This window comes from Parasteatoda tepidariorum, chromosome 9 (genome assembly GCF_982258835.1).
Source record: "Parasteatoda tepidariorum strain Cologne lab strain chromosome 9, Ptep-v5.0, whole genome shotgun sequence".
NCBI classification, from domain to species: Eukaryota; Metazoa; Arthropoda; class Arachnida; order Araneae; family Theridiidae; genus Parasteatoda; species Parasteatoda tepidariorum.
Genome location: NC_141763.1, coordinates 38,308,460 through 38,322,452, shown reverse-complemented (window position 1 = coordinate 38,322,452; position 13,993 = coordinate 38,308,460). Strand labels below are relative to the sequence as shown.

General features: G+C 29.2%; 1 protein-coding gene across 1 annotated transcript in view; it reads right to left on the bottom strand.

Annotated features, from left to right (window-relative positions):
* LOC107443084 (putative cationic amino acid transporter) overlaps positions 1-13,735 on the bottom strand; it is a 111,710-nt gene extending 97,975 nt beyond the window's left edge. The window contains exon 1 of the mRNA XM_016056833.4: positions 12,787-13,735. Coding sequence (XP_015912319.3) covers positions 12,787-12,904 — 118 coding nt within the window. The 5' untranslated portion in view covers positions 12,905-13,735. The remainder of the gene's footprint in view (positions 1-12,786) is intronic.
* Positions 13,736-13,993: the final 258 nt, after the last annotated feature.

Here is a 13,993-nt window from a genome sequence, read left to right as displayed (position 1 = left end):
AATGCTTTCCATCTCTTAATTTTGTCCACCAGCGTAGTATGAAAATAATTTTGAAACTTTTAACTGAAATCAAATAACTTGGCAAAATTTAAGCCCAAATATATTCTTATCGTAAACTTCTGCTGCCCCTTACAAAATAATAAGGTGTTTCTGAGGTTGACAGGCGTAAAATAATACGCTTGAGGTAGGAAATGATGTTTTATTTTTTACAACAAAAATAAACTCATCAATTAACCTCATTTACACCTTTTTAATACGTCGGCTATATTTTCAGTTGAAATTGAGTATAAATATTTACACCTCAAATATACTTATTTGCTTGAATTATTGAAAAAACTCAAACACACACCTCAAAAACTATATGTCTAAGTTGGTTGCTTTAAGGTGGATTTCTGTTTACCATAACACCTCATATAAACCTCATAAACATCTAAAGTTTTTGAATGGGAAAGGAATTTTATGATTCCTTGATTTTTTTGGAAACCAAAAATGGGAATTTCAGATAAATCCTTCTCCGGAACACACAGTTGAGGGTACTCAAGAATGGTTGTTGGCACATTTTCCTGACTTTACTACAGCTCAAGAATAATCAACCTATTCTTTAAATTTAAATGAATTTTCCTCTTTGGTCGATCTTATATAGATAATAATTACCATATCTAAAAGAAACCTCAGAAGGTTGTAGCACACTTAAGCTGCAAGAAAATTGTAACCCGCTTACAGTTCTGCATTAGGGTCAAAGGTGATTGAAATGAAAATTTTTAAATATCACCTCATGTTTTAATTAAACATAAAAACATTACTACCATATAAAATGATACTAATGTTTTTATGTTTATTTAAAGCTTGTTGTAACATTTTAATGAGCCTTAACATCATTCTTTGCAACCATTTCCCATGCTGTTCCATGCCACCCAATATACATATAACGATTAATCGTTTTGAATAAGAAGTTATATTCTGAAGCATCGAAAGCACACGGTGGGTAACTACCGCACTAGGGAAGGCTCTTAACCACCAATCATTTCGCTGGTATAAATAATTTACCGTCACACATCCAGAAGTTACATTTTTATTTGATGGAAAGCTTTTTAAAAACCTCAAGAAAAAAATTTCCTTTTTGTGTATAATCTATTATCGTTAAAACGAAACGGAAAATGTTTTAACAAAATATATTTAATATATCTTAACAGACGCGATGGAGATCGGGGTAAATAAAGTCCAAATAGCTGAAACTAGAAATATTTTGTTGTCCTGCACGCCATCGTATTTCAGTTACGAGGTGCATGACGGTTAACTATTTTATTTCTTTTTTAATGTTAATAAAGTGCACTTCACCGACAGTGGCGCAGTTATTTCAAAACTTACTCTGAGAAGCGTGAAGAATGATAAGTAAAATTATTCTATTATCTGCGTATCTTCTTTCTGTTATCTTGGTGAGACTGCAAATTTTTTTTTCATCGAATATTGCATAATTCAATTATTTTAAAAAGGAATTAAAGTTAAATTTAACATTTTCGTTCAGCTCCGTCATATGACGGCAAAGATTACAAATGAAGAAATTGCCTTACATCTCAGACGACAATTGTAACGGAAGATAATGAATTTTAAGAAGATGCACAATATAAGGAAGTGACAGATACTACGTCTGTTAGAGAAAAAGACACAAATGTTTTCGATTGAGTTAGTACACATGGACTTTCATACTTTTATCATTTCTCTAATTTAATACCAGTACATAAAGTCTCTTATATTGTGAATTTTAATTCGCTTACGATTTCTTTCAGTTGCTCTTAAAATCAAAAACTAAAACTGTCGATTGTGATAGTGTTGCTGCTGTCTTATACATATGTCAATACAGGGAAGTGTGCTCTTCTTGTTTTCCGGTGGCGCCATCTGCGGTTAAGAATTAAACTACTGCCACAGACATACGCCACAGCCCTTTTAATAGGGAGGACACATTCACCAACATTAGGAATTATAAACTAAAATTTAAATTAATGAAGAATTAAACCAGTCTCAACTAAAGAAAACTTAAAAATAATGCTATTCCATACATATAGGAAGACATGTATGTCGTTCCATACATATAGGAAGACATATATTCCATACATATATGTCGGTGAGGTTAGTGCAAATTTTCAGACTATCTTACATCACAAAAACGTTTAAATGCGAGCAGACGCATTCTTTCACACATGTGACTTTCTGTCAGCAAACAAACTAACAGTGTTGGAATGTTAAATAGAACCAAACTAAGCAATATTTAATGTATCTTAAGAACAGAAACTATCCGGAAGGGAAAACATCAATGTCCAAACATAAATTGTGAGAGATTAATACCAATTTTCTAAGTAAAATTCTCATGTTAATTCAATTCTCAAGTTTTTTTTTTAACTGAAGTATTAATTTTAAAAACAAATATTTAGTTGAGTTACATGGGGGAACATAAAATAAGTTTTTTTTTCTAATTAATGATTTTTAAAAAAATATTCTCTAAAAAAAGTGATCTTTATTGAAACGTTAGGGAAAAAAAAACATTTTTATTGATTTCCCCACTAAAGAAAAGTATGATCGTTTCAAAACATTTATATAAATAAAAAAATAATATTTTTTAAATAAAACTTGTAAGGCATTAGCGAAAGCAGGGAAGTTTCCAAAACTTTTTTCCATTTATAGATGGTTTCGCTTGAAAGAAGAAAGCGTCGAAGCGATTCCATTGGAATTGAAAAACAATTTGCTTTTTCCAAGAAGTATAAAAATTGCGGAACTGATGATACTCACTTAGAAAAGAGAAATGCAACTCTGTCGAAATAAACTAACTAAGAAGTTATAGTATATGGCGTGTTTCTTTTTAAATTACAATACACATTAATTTTAAATCAAACGCTCTAAATCAAAATAGAATAATTGAAACATATCTATATATTATTCATTTGATAATAATTGAAGCGCTTTAAACTTGCAGTATACTGTTCCACTTTTTATCAATGCTTTCACAAGAAAGATTAGTAAAATTGATTGATATTAATTAGAGTTTAATGGCGCATTTAGGCAGACGCACCAAAAGCATAAATGCTATTATGTATTCAATATAACAAATTCATGCAATGTTACGAACTAATATTGAAACTTAAGTGGATGGGAACTCAATCAGGCGAACATCATTGTAACTTTAAAATAATAATGTCTTAGTTATTAAATCGAACGCATTTTGTATATATAATCATTTGTTCTGATATTTTTATCGCTTGCGAAATTTGCTTTGGAAGTACTTATTACTCCCTTAATGTTACAAAACAAACTGTAAAAATTATGATATAGTTTATTATTTGCTAAATAGCTTTTAACGATAGCAAATCAAAATCTGTTTCTCATATCTATATCTGTTTCTTCATAACGTTTCAGACAATGTTAAACGTCAAGTGAGGATCTGCAACCTTTCATATGAGTTACATTTCCACAGTTAAAATCCATACAAATTACAATACTTAAAGTTACAATATTTAAGTTTAATATTTAAAATTTCAGGCAATGTAAAACGTCGAGGGCAATGTAAAACATCAATGTAGAATGTCGAGAATCTCTTACATTTCATACAAGTTACATTTCCTAATTTTGAAGGACAAAATTAGGAAGTGCAAAATAATTAGGAAGGACAAAAAATGATTTAAAAAGGGATAACATTATATGCTTTTGGCTCTGGTGTCTTTTTGTATCGCAGGCATATGAACATTCTAATTATATAAGTTTAAAAAATTAAAAAAGTTATGATGATTAAGTGTTTATAGCAATCTATGTGTTATTCGAATATTAAATGATTTGTAACAGGTGTATTTTTGTATCGCCCCAGCATGAACATGCTAATTAAATATGTTTACAAATTAATTTAATATGTAATGTTAATTAAATAAATGTAACAATTTAGGTGTTGATGAAACATTTGATACTTAAACACGTGCGTCTTTTTTGTATCGTTGCAGCATAAACATGCTAATCAAATATGTTTGCAAGTTAATTAACTATCTTCGCAAAATAATTAAACGCGTTATGTTAATTAAATAAATGTAACAATCTGTTTGTTCAAACATGATTATCCTTTTGATGATGAATGTCATTATTTTATTACATATGTGTTAAAGTTTGTTTAGGATCAAATAAAGATATTTAAACAACTAGAATTTCTCTTATTAACAAAAACTGATAGTTACTACTAATTTCTATTTTTATAAAACTTTTTATTCATTATCTCTGACTAGATTCACGCATATCTTTTAAAATTTAACCTTGAAATAAAGCAATTTTCGGTAGATTTATATTTCAACGATGTTTACTATTTACATCAAATACAATCCAGTTAAAATGATAGCCCTAAATTTTTACTTTAAATGCTTTCTTGAATCTTAAAATGAATATAATACAGTCATTTATTCAAGTTAATGCAACGGTCACGTTTTCATAAAATCGTATCTGACAGTATTACGGTTTCACAAAAAAATTACTCCTTAAAACATTTAAAAAAATGTTAATACATTCTACTAAAGTTCGACATTATTATTTAGATTTTGAAATAACGTAATTATCATTATACTAGTCACCTTGTTAAATTCTACGCTACATTATTTGCAGGTTTATTAAAGGAACAAATTTCATAAAAATACATTTTCGAATAATTATGTGATAATTACCACGATAACGCCACGAATTACCACTGGAACAAACGGACGATATAAAAATATCTCCTATATTTAAAATCAAGTTGAAAAAGGAACAAAATGACATTTGACAAGCGTTCTAACATTATATGTGGACGCCTGTCAAAGGTATCTATATACGGCAACTTTATTTGTTTAAAAAGTGACAGCATGAAAAGAGAAATTGACAGTTTGTTAAACTTTGCTGAAAGGGTAAACTATGTGGAGTATAATAAACTGACAGTTACCTAGTTGATAAAACTCTCAACGGAAATTCACAAATTCTCAAACAGGAATTTATAATAATAAATTTTAATAGTAAATAGACAATCAAAGAAATTTAATAACAAAATGATAAAGAAAAGTTTCCAGCAAAAAAAATTTTTTTTCTTCCCTTCTAGACTGGCTTTGTTTTATAGAATGTCTCTCCATCCGTTTAAAGAAAAACATGGTGCCTTTAACCTAAAACAAAGGTTTACCTTTTAATTTAATTTTGAAAAGCATCGTCTGAAGTTTAAAAATAAATAGAAAATAAATAAAGCTCTTTTTCAAAACTTATCAATTTGTCGAAAGTTTTCTAGATAGATTAAAATTAATGAATAGTTTTCAAGTTATGTCTATTTTTATGAGCCTAAACAATGCAGAGTTGGAGTGACTTCTTAAATGGTAAAAAAATAGATTTAAAAGAAAAAAAATACATTCAAAAACGTTTTTTATCATTGTGGCTTTTCTTACTATTGGTATTTTGCGCCATTTACAAAAACAAACAAAGAAGGTGCTGACGGGAGAAAGACAAAAATGAAAGTTACAGTTATGAATAACCATTAAAAACTCGCAAGTTATAAAAGGAGCATATAATTTCGACATCATAGCCCTCGAAGATTAATCATAAGACTATGCGCAAGCATGTTCGATATAAGAATAAAATAAAGAAGGATATTTGGGTATTAACTTTTAAACAATGTAATTAAGCATTGAATTACAAAGATTTCACCCTAACAGTGTCGCTTACCCTAGCAACGTTGCAATTAAGTAAATTACGTTAGTGGTGTTTAACTTTTAATGGCAACAGTGGAATTATTTAGAGCGTAGTCTTTGTAATTACGGTAATTCAGCATTAGGGCAAAAATAATAATTCCAAAAAAGCTCCTCCTACTGAATATAGTTTTTTATACTTTGGATAAGTTTGATTTGAAAAGATCAATTGTAATAAAACTTTAGACATCAATTATATTTATTTAAGAAGAGACAAAAATGTAAAGACATTGGTTTACAATTACCGTAATATTCAATTGGTTTATAATAGTTATTTTAATTTACAAGAGCAAAATCATACCAGAATTATTTAAAGGAAAGTTTGTGGTAATTATTAATTAATTTTACTGAATAATATTGTTAATTTGAAAAATAAAGACTACTGTAAGGAAATTATTAGCCATGCATGCCCGAACCGTCGAAACCATAGGTACAGTGTGCAAAAAAAAAATAAGCGGACCAACTTGAATAACTTTTGATCTAATAAACGAATCTTCGTGTTCTAGGACGCAATCTTAATGGATCAAAGGGTTGACCTCAAATATCCTTTATAATTAGTGCATACGATATTTTAAGTTACGAAATCAGACACAAAAACGCTTTTTCTCTAACTAAACACACCTTTGTTTTTCGAAGGATTTGATTTTCTGATCCGCGAAATATAAGGGGTGCTTTTATTAAAAATACGCGTTTTATAAAATTAGATAAGTTAGGAACTATTCATATTTAATATTTTGTATTTTACAATGTAAAATTGCTTTCTTTGAAATGTTATAAAAAATTCTTATACTTTAAATTTTTTTTATTACTATTATTACATAAATCATAAAAAAATAATAAATATATACTAAAATTTATTTATCGCTTGGAATTAATCGTTGGACAAACGAACTGCGTAGTTGAATAAAAAAAGTTTTCAATTCGCTTAAAAAGTTCTCGAGATATAGCGGAATATGCAAAAAGTAAAATTAAAAAATAAGGTATGAAATTTAGATCGCTCTCCTGAACAAATTACGGACACCAAATTTCTCAGATTTCGACTACTTTCTATAGTTTCGGAATAAAAAATCCAGATGTCCGAAAAAAATGGCATGTTTATTTAGAGAAAATATGTTTTTGTGTCTGCTTTAATAAAAAAAAATATCGTCGTATATTAAAACTTAAAATATCGTCTGCATTAATTAATTAGCATGTTTGTGGTCACCCCTTCTAACCATTAAGTTTGAGTTTTAAAACGTAAAGATCCCATCATTATATCAAAAGTTAAACAGGGCTGTTCTTTTTAGTTTTTGTGCACTGCATATAATTTACCGTAGAGAAAAATTCTAAAATTACTGTTTCACCATTCCATAAAAGTGTCAAAAACTGATGAAGATGCTAGTGTTATTACGTGCTCTATTGATTTACAGATACATTTTGCTAATACCAGTGTTCTTGTATGAAACACATTAAGTAATTAATCCGAAGTACTGCACCCATTATATTGGAATACAAAAGCCAGTTAGTTTCATTATTTTTGGAAGAAAAAGGCTTCCCAAATCTTGTTTCCTAAGCTTTAGCAATAAAGAAGATAACAGTGATCAAAACCAAATGAAAAAGGTATCCTCTGTCTAAAATTTCTAAGAAATTACTTAATTTTGGTATAAAGGAATAGAGTCAGAGAACGATAAATAAAACATTAACGAAGAGATGTATAGAATTTCATTCTTAATGGACAAAAATTTGTGAAAAAACGCTGCTAAAAATCTTTTAACATTATCAACAAAAAGAATCAAAGCATAGAATAGTTTAATAATGGCATCGCATTCAAATTAAGTTTTTGGGAAAAAGAAAATTTCAGTACAAACATTATCAATCAAAAGAAGGAAAAATTGTCTAACCCAGTGTTTTTAAACTTTTGGTCTTGCGATCTTTTTGAAAGTTCGAGACAGAAAGAAATAAATGTTTTGGGACTCCCTGTGCAAAACTGAGATAAGTTTTGGCTTGCCTGTTGAAGTGAATACAAGTTTGGATACAGAAGACTTAAAAATATTATTTGTGATAAAGGTTGTTTATGAAGGTATTGATTTGTAAAGTGTTTATTCGTGGTGGCGTTAAAAATCAAGTATATATATATCTTCTTTAACCACTTGCTTTCATCTATTTGCCACGTAAGGACAAGCTTGTAATGGGAAAACAAATTGTCCCATCGTATTAGTATATAAATCCACCAATATAACAAATCAATCATTATCTAATAACAAATATAACAAATCAATATAAGCAAATCGCTCAATTTCTTTAAAATATGCTTTTGTTTTGAGTCATACATAATGTATGTAATTTTGAGACCCTCGCAATTTATCAACTTGGCACTCCCGGGGTAGCCATTCCCAGGTTGAGAAACACTGTGCCGACAGAAGCTAAAAAAGCAGTAGATCCGGAAGGTAGGCCACCCACCAAATGATACAAAAAAAGAACATAAACGAGAAAAAGATGTTTAATAAGATAACATTGAAGCCAATATGCCGAAATTAAATTCCACGGTTCAAACCATTTAATAGATATAGGTAGAATATAAAATAAACATAGCTATTGATAAGTAAATGGGAATAAAACATAAAATCATAATTTATAAAATTGGAATAAATAAAACATTGCAAGAATATCTATAATTTTAATCCATTTAAAAATATCTAATTAGCATATTATATTTAAAATAAAGCAATTTGTAATATTAAAATCAATAAATTTTTAAAAAAAAGGCTTAGCATGTCCAAATAATTTCCTTAAATAAATTACTAATTCCAGATGGTAGGAAATATAAATATATATACGCCGAAGAGCCATTACATTATGACCACCCGGCTAATAATATGTAGGATCACCTTTAGCCCTCAAAACTGCTGGCACCCACCATGGCATTGATTCCACAAGGTGCTGATAGGTAGTCTGAGGTATCTGGTACCAAGTGCTCACCAACTGGTCTTGCAATTCCCTCACATTGAGAGGGGGTAGCGTGGCAGCACGAATTTGGTTTTCCAAGTAGGACCACAAATGCCCTATTGGATTAAGGTCAGGTGAATTTGGGGGCCAAGACATGACTTGAAAGTCACTGGAATGTTTCTCGACGATTCGATCCTTATGGCATGGTGCATTATCCTGTTGGTAAACACCATCCCCCGCAGGAAAAACTGTTGCCATGAATGGGTGAACCTGGTCTTCAACTATGTTCAAGTAGCTAACAGACGTCAGGGATTGTTCTAAGCGGATTATGGGTCCTAATGTGCCCTATGAAAACATTGTTTCTGGGCGAGAAACCATGAAAACCTGGGTGAGCCCATTGTTATAGATGGAGGGTGGTCATAATGTAATGGCTCTTCAGTGTATATTAGACATGATTCATATGTGGTTAATCATTAGGGGATTTTTTGTAAAACTAGCGGGTTTAGCTAGCTCTTGAAATTTTTTTTTAAACAGCTAGTAATAATTTTGATAATATTGCTTTGACTATCATTGTCTCTTGGGTCAAAAACTTATTAGTATTTTAATTTGGTTTATTATTCTAATTAAGAAGTTGCTGTTTAAAGAAGAAAAAAAATATTTTAAAAAAATTGAAGGCCTTAGCATAAAACAAGGATTTATAGCAGAAAAATTCACAGTTCACAGCTTCTTGATTCAGCCATCATTTTAATTTAAATATGTCAAATCTGAAGAATATTAAACCAAATCAACAATCCAAATGCATAAGTTAGAAGTATTTCATAAACACAGAACTTATTATTTAAAATATTAACAGCAGAGAGAAATCTTCTCAATAATGTGACAATTTAATATTTTTTAACCAATTTTCCATTTGTAACATCATTTATATGTTTTTATTAGCAAGAGATAAGCACGATAAATATTTTTGTTGACTTCATTTTGAAGAACTAATAAGATTTTTTTTTAAAACTTAAATAAACAATTCCTGTTGGGAACAAGAAGAAGAAACAAAAACTCATATTTTGAGTTTGAAAAAAAAAACTTTTTTAATCAAGATGAATGTCGCTTTTTCTCCTTCAAGCGTAGGAAGTGTACTTAGACGTGGGCGTCATCTTTGTTTTAGAATGCTACTAAAAATAGAGCAACTACAAAAGCTCTTAACAAGATTAAAAATAATTGAAAATAATGAATGTCAAAGAATCTTCTTCTCTGTATTAAATTATAATTTCATTACTATTTGCTTCCAAGTGTGTTTGTGCTGTATTTTAAAAGTTCCTTTTCGACAACACTGTTAAAATGATTCGGAGGAAATGGTTAAATAACAATTTATTTTATTGTTATTTTACCAAATTCCACCAAAACAGATAAAAAAAAATCATAAATAATGGTATTTAAACTACTAACTGTGGTGAGAAAAACCGTTTATTAACTGCTGTCACCAAAAACAACCTGAATTTTATCGTACCAACTGAGTTCACCTAATGAAGCCATTTATTTCATATAGCTGTGTACATATTATAGTCGAGAAGGTCATTCTCATGATTAACAGAACGAGGATTCGAGTTCCAGCGTTCGACAGCACAATAGTTCCTCCATTCCCTTCAACACGTGAAGAGTTCAACAGTGTCTTTTACTCTCCTATTTGAGACCCTGGACTATTAAAATACGATACTCTCATTCATGCGTAGACGGAAGCACCATAAAGCGGTTAGTATTTCTATGCCAGTTGTAAATGGTTAAAAAAACGTATAGTTTTGTACTCATGGTTTCCTAACCATACTAGTTGCAAACGGTTTCAAAACCGTAAATGTAAAAAAATGTTCTTCACCGTAAATTTGACGTTTAATTAGATGGACAGACAACTGCCAGTTATTTTACCATAATTATAGAATGAAAATTTCAACAGTGAAGTGTACTTACCGGTTTTTCTATAACCTTTATTGAAACATGAATAACTCATCTAAGTGAAATTTAATGTTATTGGGAACTATTTTTAAATTTCATTAATCTGTTTCTACAAAAAATTTGTTTTTGTTTGTAAAAACAGATTGAATGATTACCATTTACCTTGGTGTGGTGTTTAAAATATAGAAAGACAAATCATCTTAAAGTGCAAAATTTTTTTCAAAGTAACAGCTACAGATAAATAAAAGTTAATAACGTAGTGTTTCAAAGATGTAAATAGATAAATTTAAATTAACTTTAAAAACTTCCTCGAACATAATGTAAAATCTTAACGAAATTAACTGTTCATGAAATTTTAAGCTTGCTTTATTATGTTACAGAATTGGTAGATAAATACCTTACAATAATTTTCTTACTAGATGAACAGTAGAAAGATAATAACTCTTCGTAAGCTCTTATTTTATTTCCTAACTTAACTTAAGAGTATTTTTTTACATTCTTATCTCAAAAATTGAAAGAACATTGAGCAAAATGGGCTAAGAAATGATTTTTTTTAAATTAGACAGTTAAAAAGTTGTTTGAAAGAAACATGAAGCCAATAAAAAAAATACTTAAGATTTTATGAAGGCATTCTGTTAATCTAGGTTTTAAGTTAATAGAATACGTATCCAGTAAGTATTGATGTTACACGAAGAAAAAGAATTATGGTAAAATTACCGTACTGAATAGGAAAAAAAACATTTCTGGTAAAAGAAAAATCATAAATCAGTTAATAAACCAAAATAACCTCTAAATCATTCATTTGGTAATTTTTCAGTTCATATGGTAACGGTGGTTGTTTACCAGAAATTCTGGTTTTCAAATGATAGTTCTTATTACCACATATTTGCTAAATATTACAAAATTGAAAAATAAATTTAATCGCATAAATTATTTTTATGATTAACAACTGTAAGGTATCATGATAAACGCACGGATATCACATTTACTGGATTTTAAAACAATATTTTATTACTAATTTTAGCGAAATGATAATCAAAACCCTTCGGAAAAAATTACTGAGCTTTTTGGTGTTCCCATGGAGTCAAAGTAGTTTTGCCTTTACTTTCTTATCTCAGTGCATGCATACCTTCATTTGCATTCAGACATGTTTCTTATAATTAAATTTAATTTTTCAAAAAAATCTATTATTATATTTGCAATATTAAGAGATTACAGATTACTCCTAAATTATTAATTAAAACTCTTTAAACACTTCCAGAACAATTGGATCAGCATTAATACATTATATCTACAGTTATAATTTGCTTCAATCTTAAGTTATTATTTGAGCCATGGTATAGTGCTATAAAGTCTGAGATGTACACAAATATAGCAGCAAATCCGAACAAATTTATAGTTCAACGCGCTTAAAAATTTCAAACGAAAAGTTGAAAACATTATTAAAGTTATTAGATTCATTCAAAAGAGAAGCGAATACACATTCCACGACGAAGCGAGTACACATTCCAATTTTCTCCACTGAAAGGTTTTTGAACATTTACCAAAGTCATTCCAGTATGAAATTAAATATACACTAGTTATTACTTCAGTGGCTTTTTCTTGATAAAAGACGTATTTAAATAACATTACTCAAAAGGAATGAAATTTAATTCAAAAAATAATAAACAAATTTAGTTTAAAAAATTCTTTGAGGTATTAACGAAATTAAACCGATCCCATTATTACTTTTCTTATAAATAATACAAATTATGTTCTTAAATTAATTTTTTTAAAAGAAGAAAAAAACACTTGCCTTGGGTATAGCATCTATTCAAGAATGTTTTATTTAAAACGAATCTAAGGAAACACAGATTAGTTTTTTTTATGCAATACAAAAAAAAGCATTTCAATCATTTTATACGAATGATATTAATTTTAAATACGAAAAAATTCACCTGATTTAACAATTGAATTTCAAGAACCTACTAAAACTGTATTTTAAAGGTCTATATTTTTTGGTGCTGACAATGCTCCTGCTATTACACTCACAATTTATTGAAATCCTTGAATTTTTAACACTTTAATTTCATACATCTGTACACAAAGATCGTTAAAAAAACTTCTTTCTTCTGTTCAGAGGATTTTTTATTATCACTGAAAAATCAAATCATAGAATTAAGAATATTCACAAAATTAAATAACTCACCTAAACAAGTGACGTCCACAATTGACAAGGATCCCAAATTGTTTTGGAAAGTTTCCGCCGACATAGTTGTTTTTTTACGAAAAAGCACTTTATACATTTGTCTCATATTTTCACCCATTGTAGTTTCAAAGTTCAATACAAGACTACTTGAACGTTTAGTTTAGATGCTTCTTTGATGTGTTCGTTAATTTGTTGAGAATAAATCATGCATAATATTTCTAACAATTATACTTTCTTAACATTGTTTAGAGTATTATTACCGATTATTAAAGTTTCCTTAGAGTTTTAGTTAAGTTTTTTCGTAACAGAAAACTTTTTTATTTCAACGGAAAACACAGAATTGATAATTGACCAACTGTTGCGCTCAATAAGTTTTAAAAATTACAACCTTGTAATTGGTAATTACAGGAAAAAAAGTAATTATATAAGCTTCTGAAGAAATGTACGTTTAATGAAAACTTTTTTCAAAAGTTTGAAATTCCAGGTATGTTTACAAAAATCTGTTAATTACTTCACACATTAATTTAACGGCGTATCAGATACCAACTGTTGAATCCTTAAAAAATTTTCTTTTAATTTATATATTTCGGATATTGAAACTTAGACAGAACTAATTAATAAACTATTTTTTAAAATTCTTGATGAAGCATTTTTTTAAATTCGAACTTCTGCGGCACCATCTCAAAAGGTACGCCGTCACTTTAAATGGAAGAATGGATAATGTTGCCACCTAATTCATAATTTGTCACTTCGGCAGCATCAGCATTTCTTTCAAAGAACTCTGTGCCACAAGATTTCCGTACGTGACAGAAGACAATCAGGCTGAACTGTATCGGCAGGAAGAAAACATCTGGAGCGCGTGAAACTATTTGTGAGTTGAGCGTCGGGATGGAAAGGAAGAGGGAAGAGCATCGGTATTCCGATCACAGCGCCTCTGTAGGAATCACTCGGCGATCGAAATTGAAAATCGTTATCACCGGCACATCTTTCCGATTCGCTTTTTTTATTTCTTTATTTCTAGATCTCGGATGTTTCCTTTGAATCGAAGATGAGCCGGTATGTTATGAGGAAAGGATTAAATCCCAGAATGTTATTGAAGTGAAAGACGAGTTTTCTTTAAGAATGAACTTCAAATAAAAAAAGACCGTTCTTCCTATTGCAATAAATTGCTATTTATGAACTCCTTTATAAGTTTTCTTTTCATTTT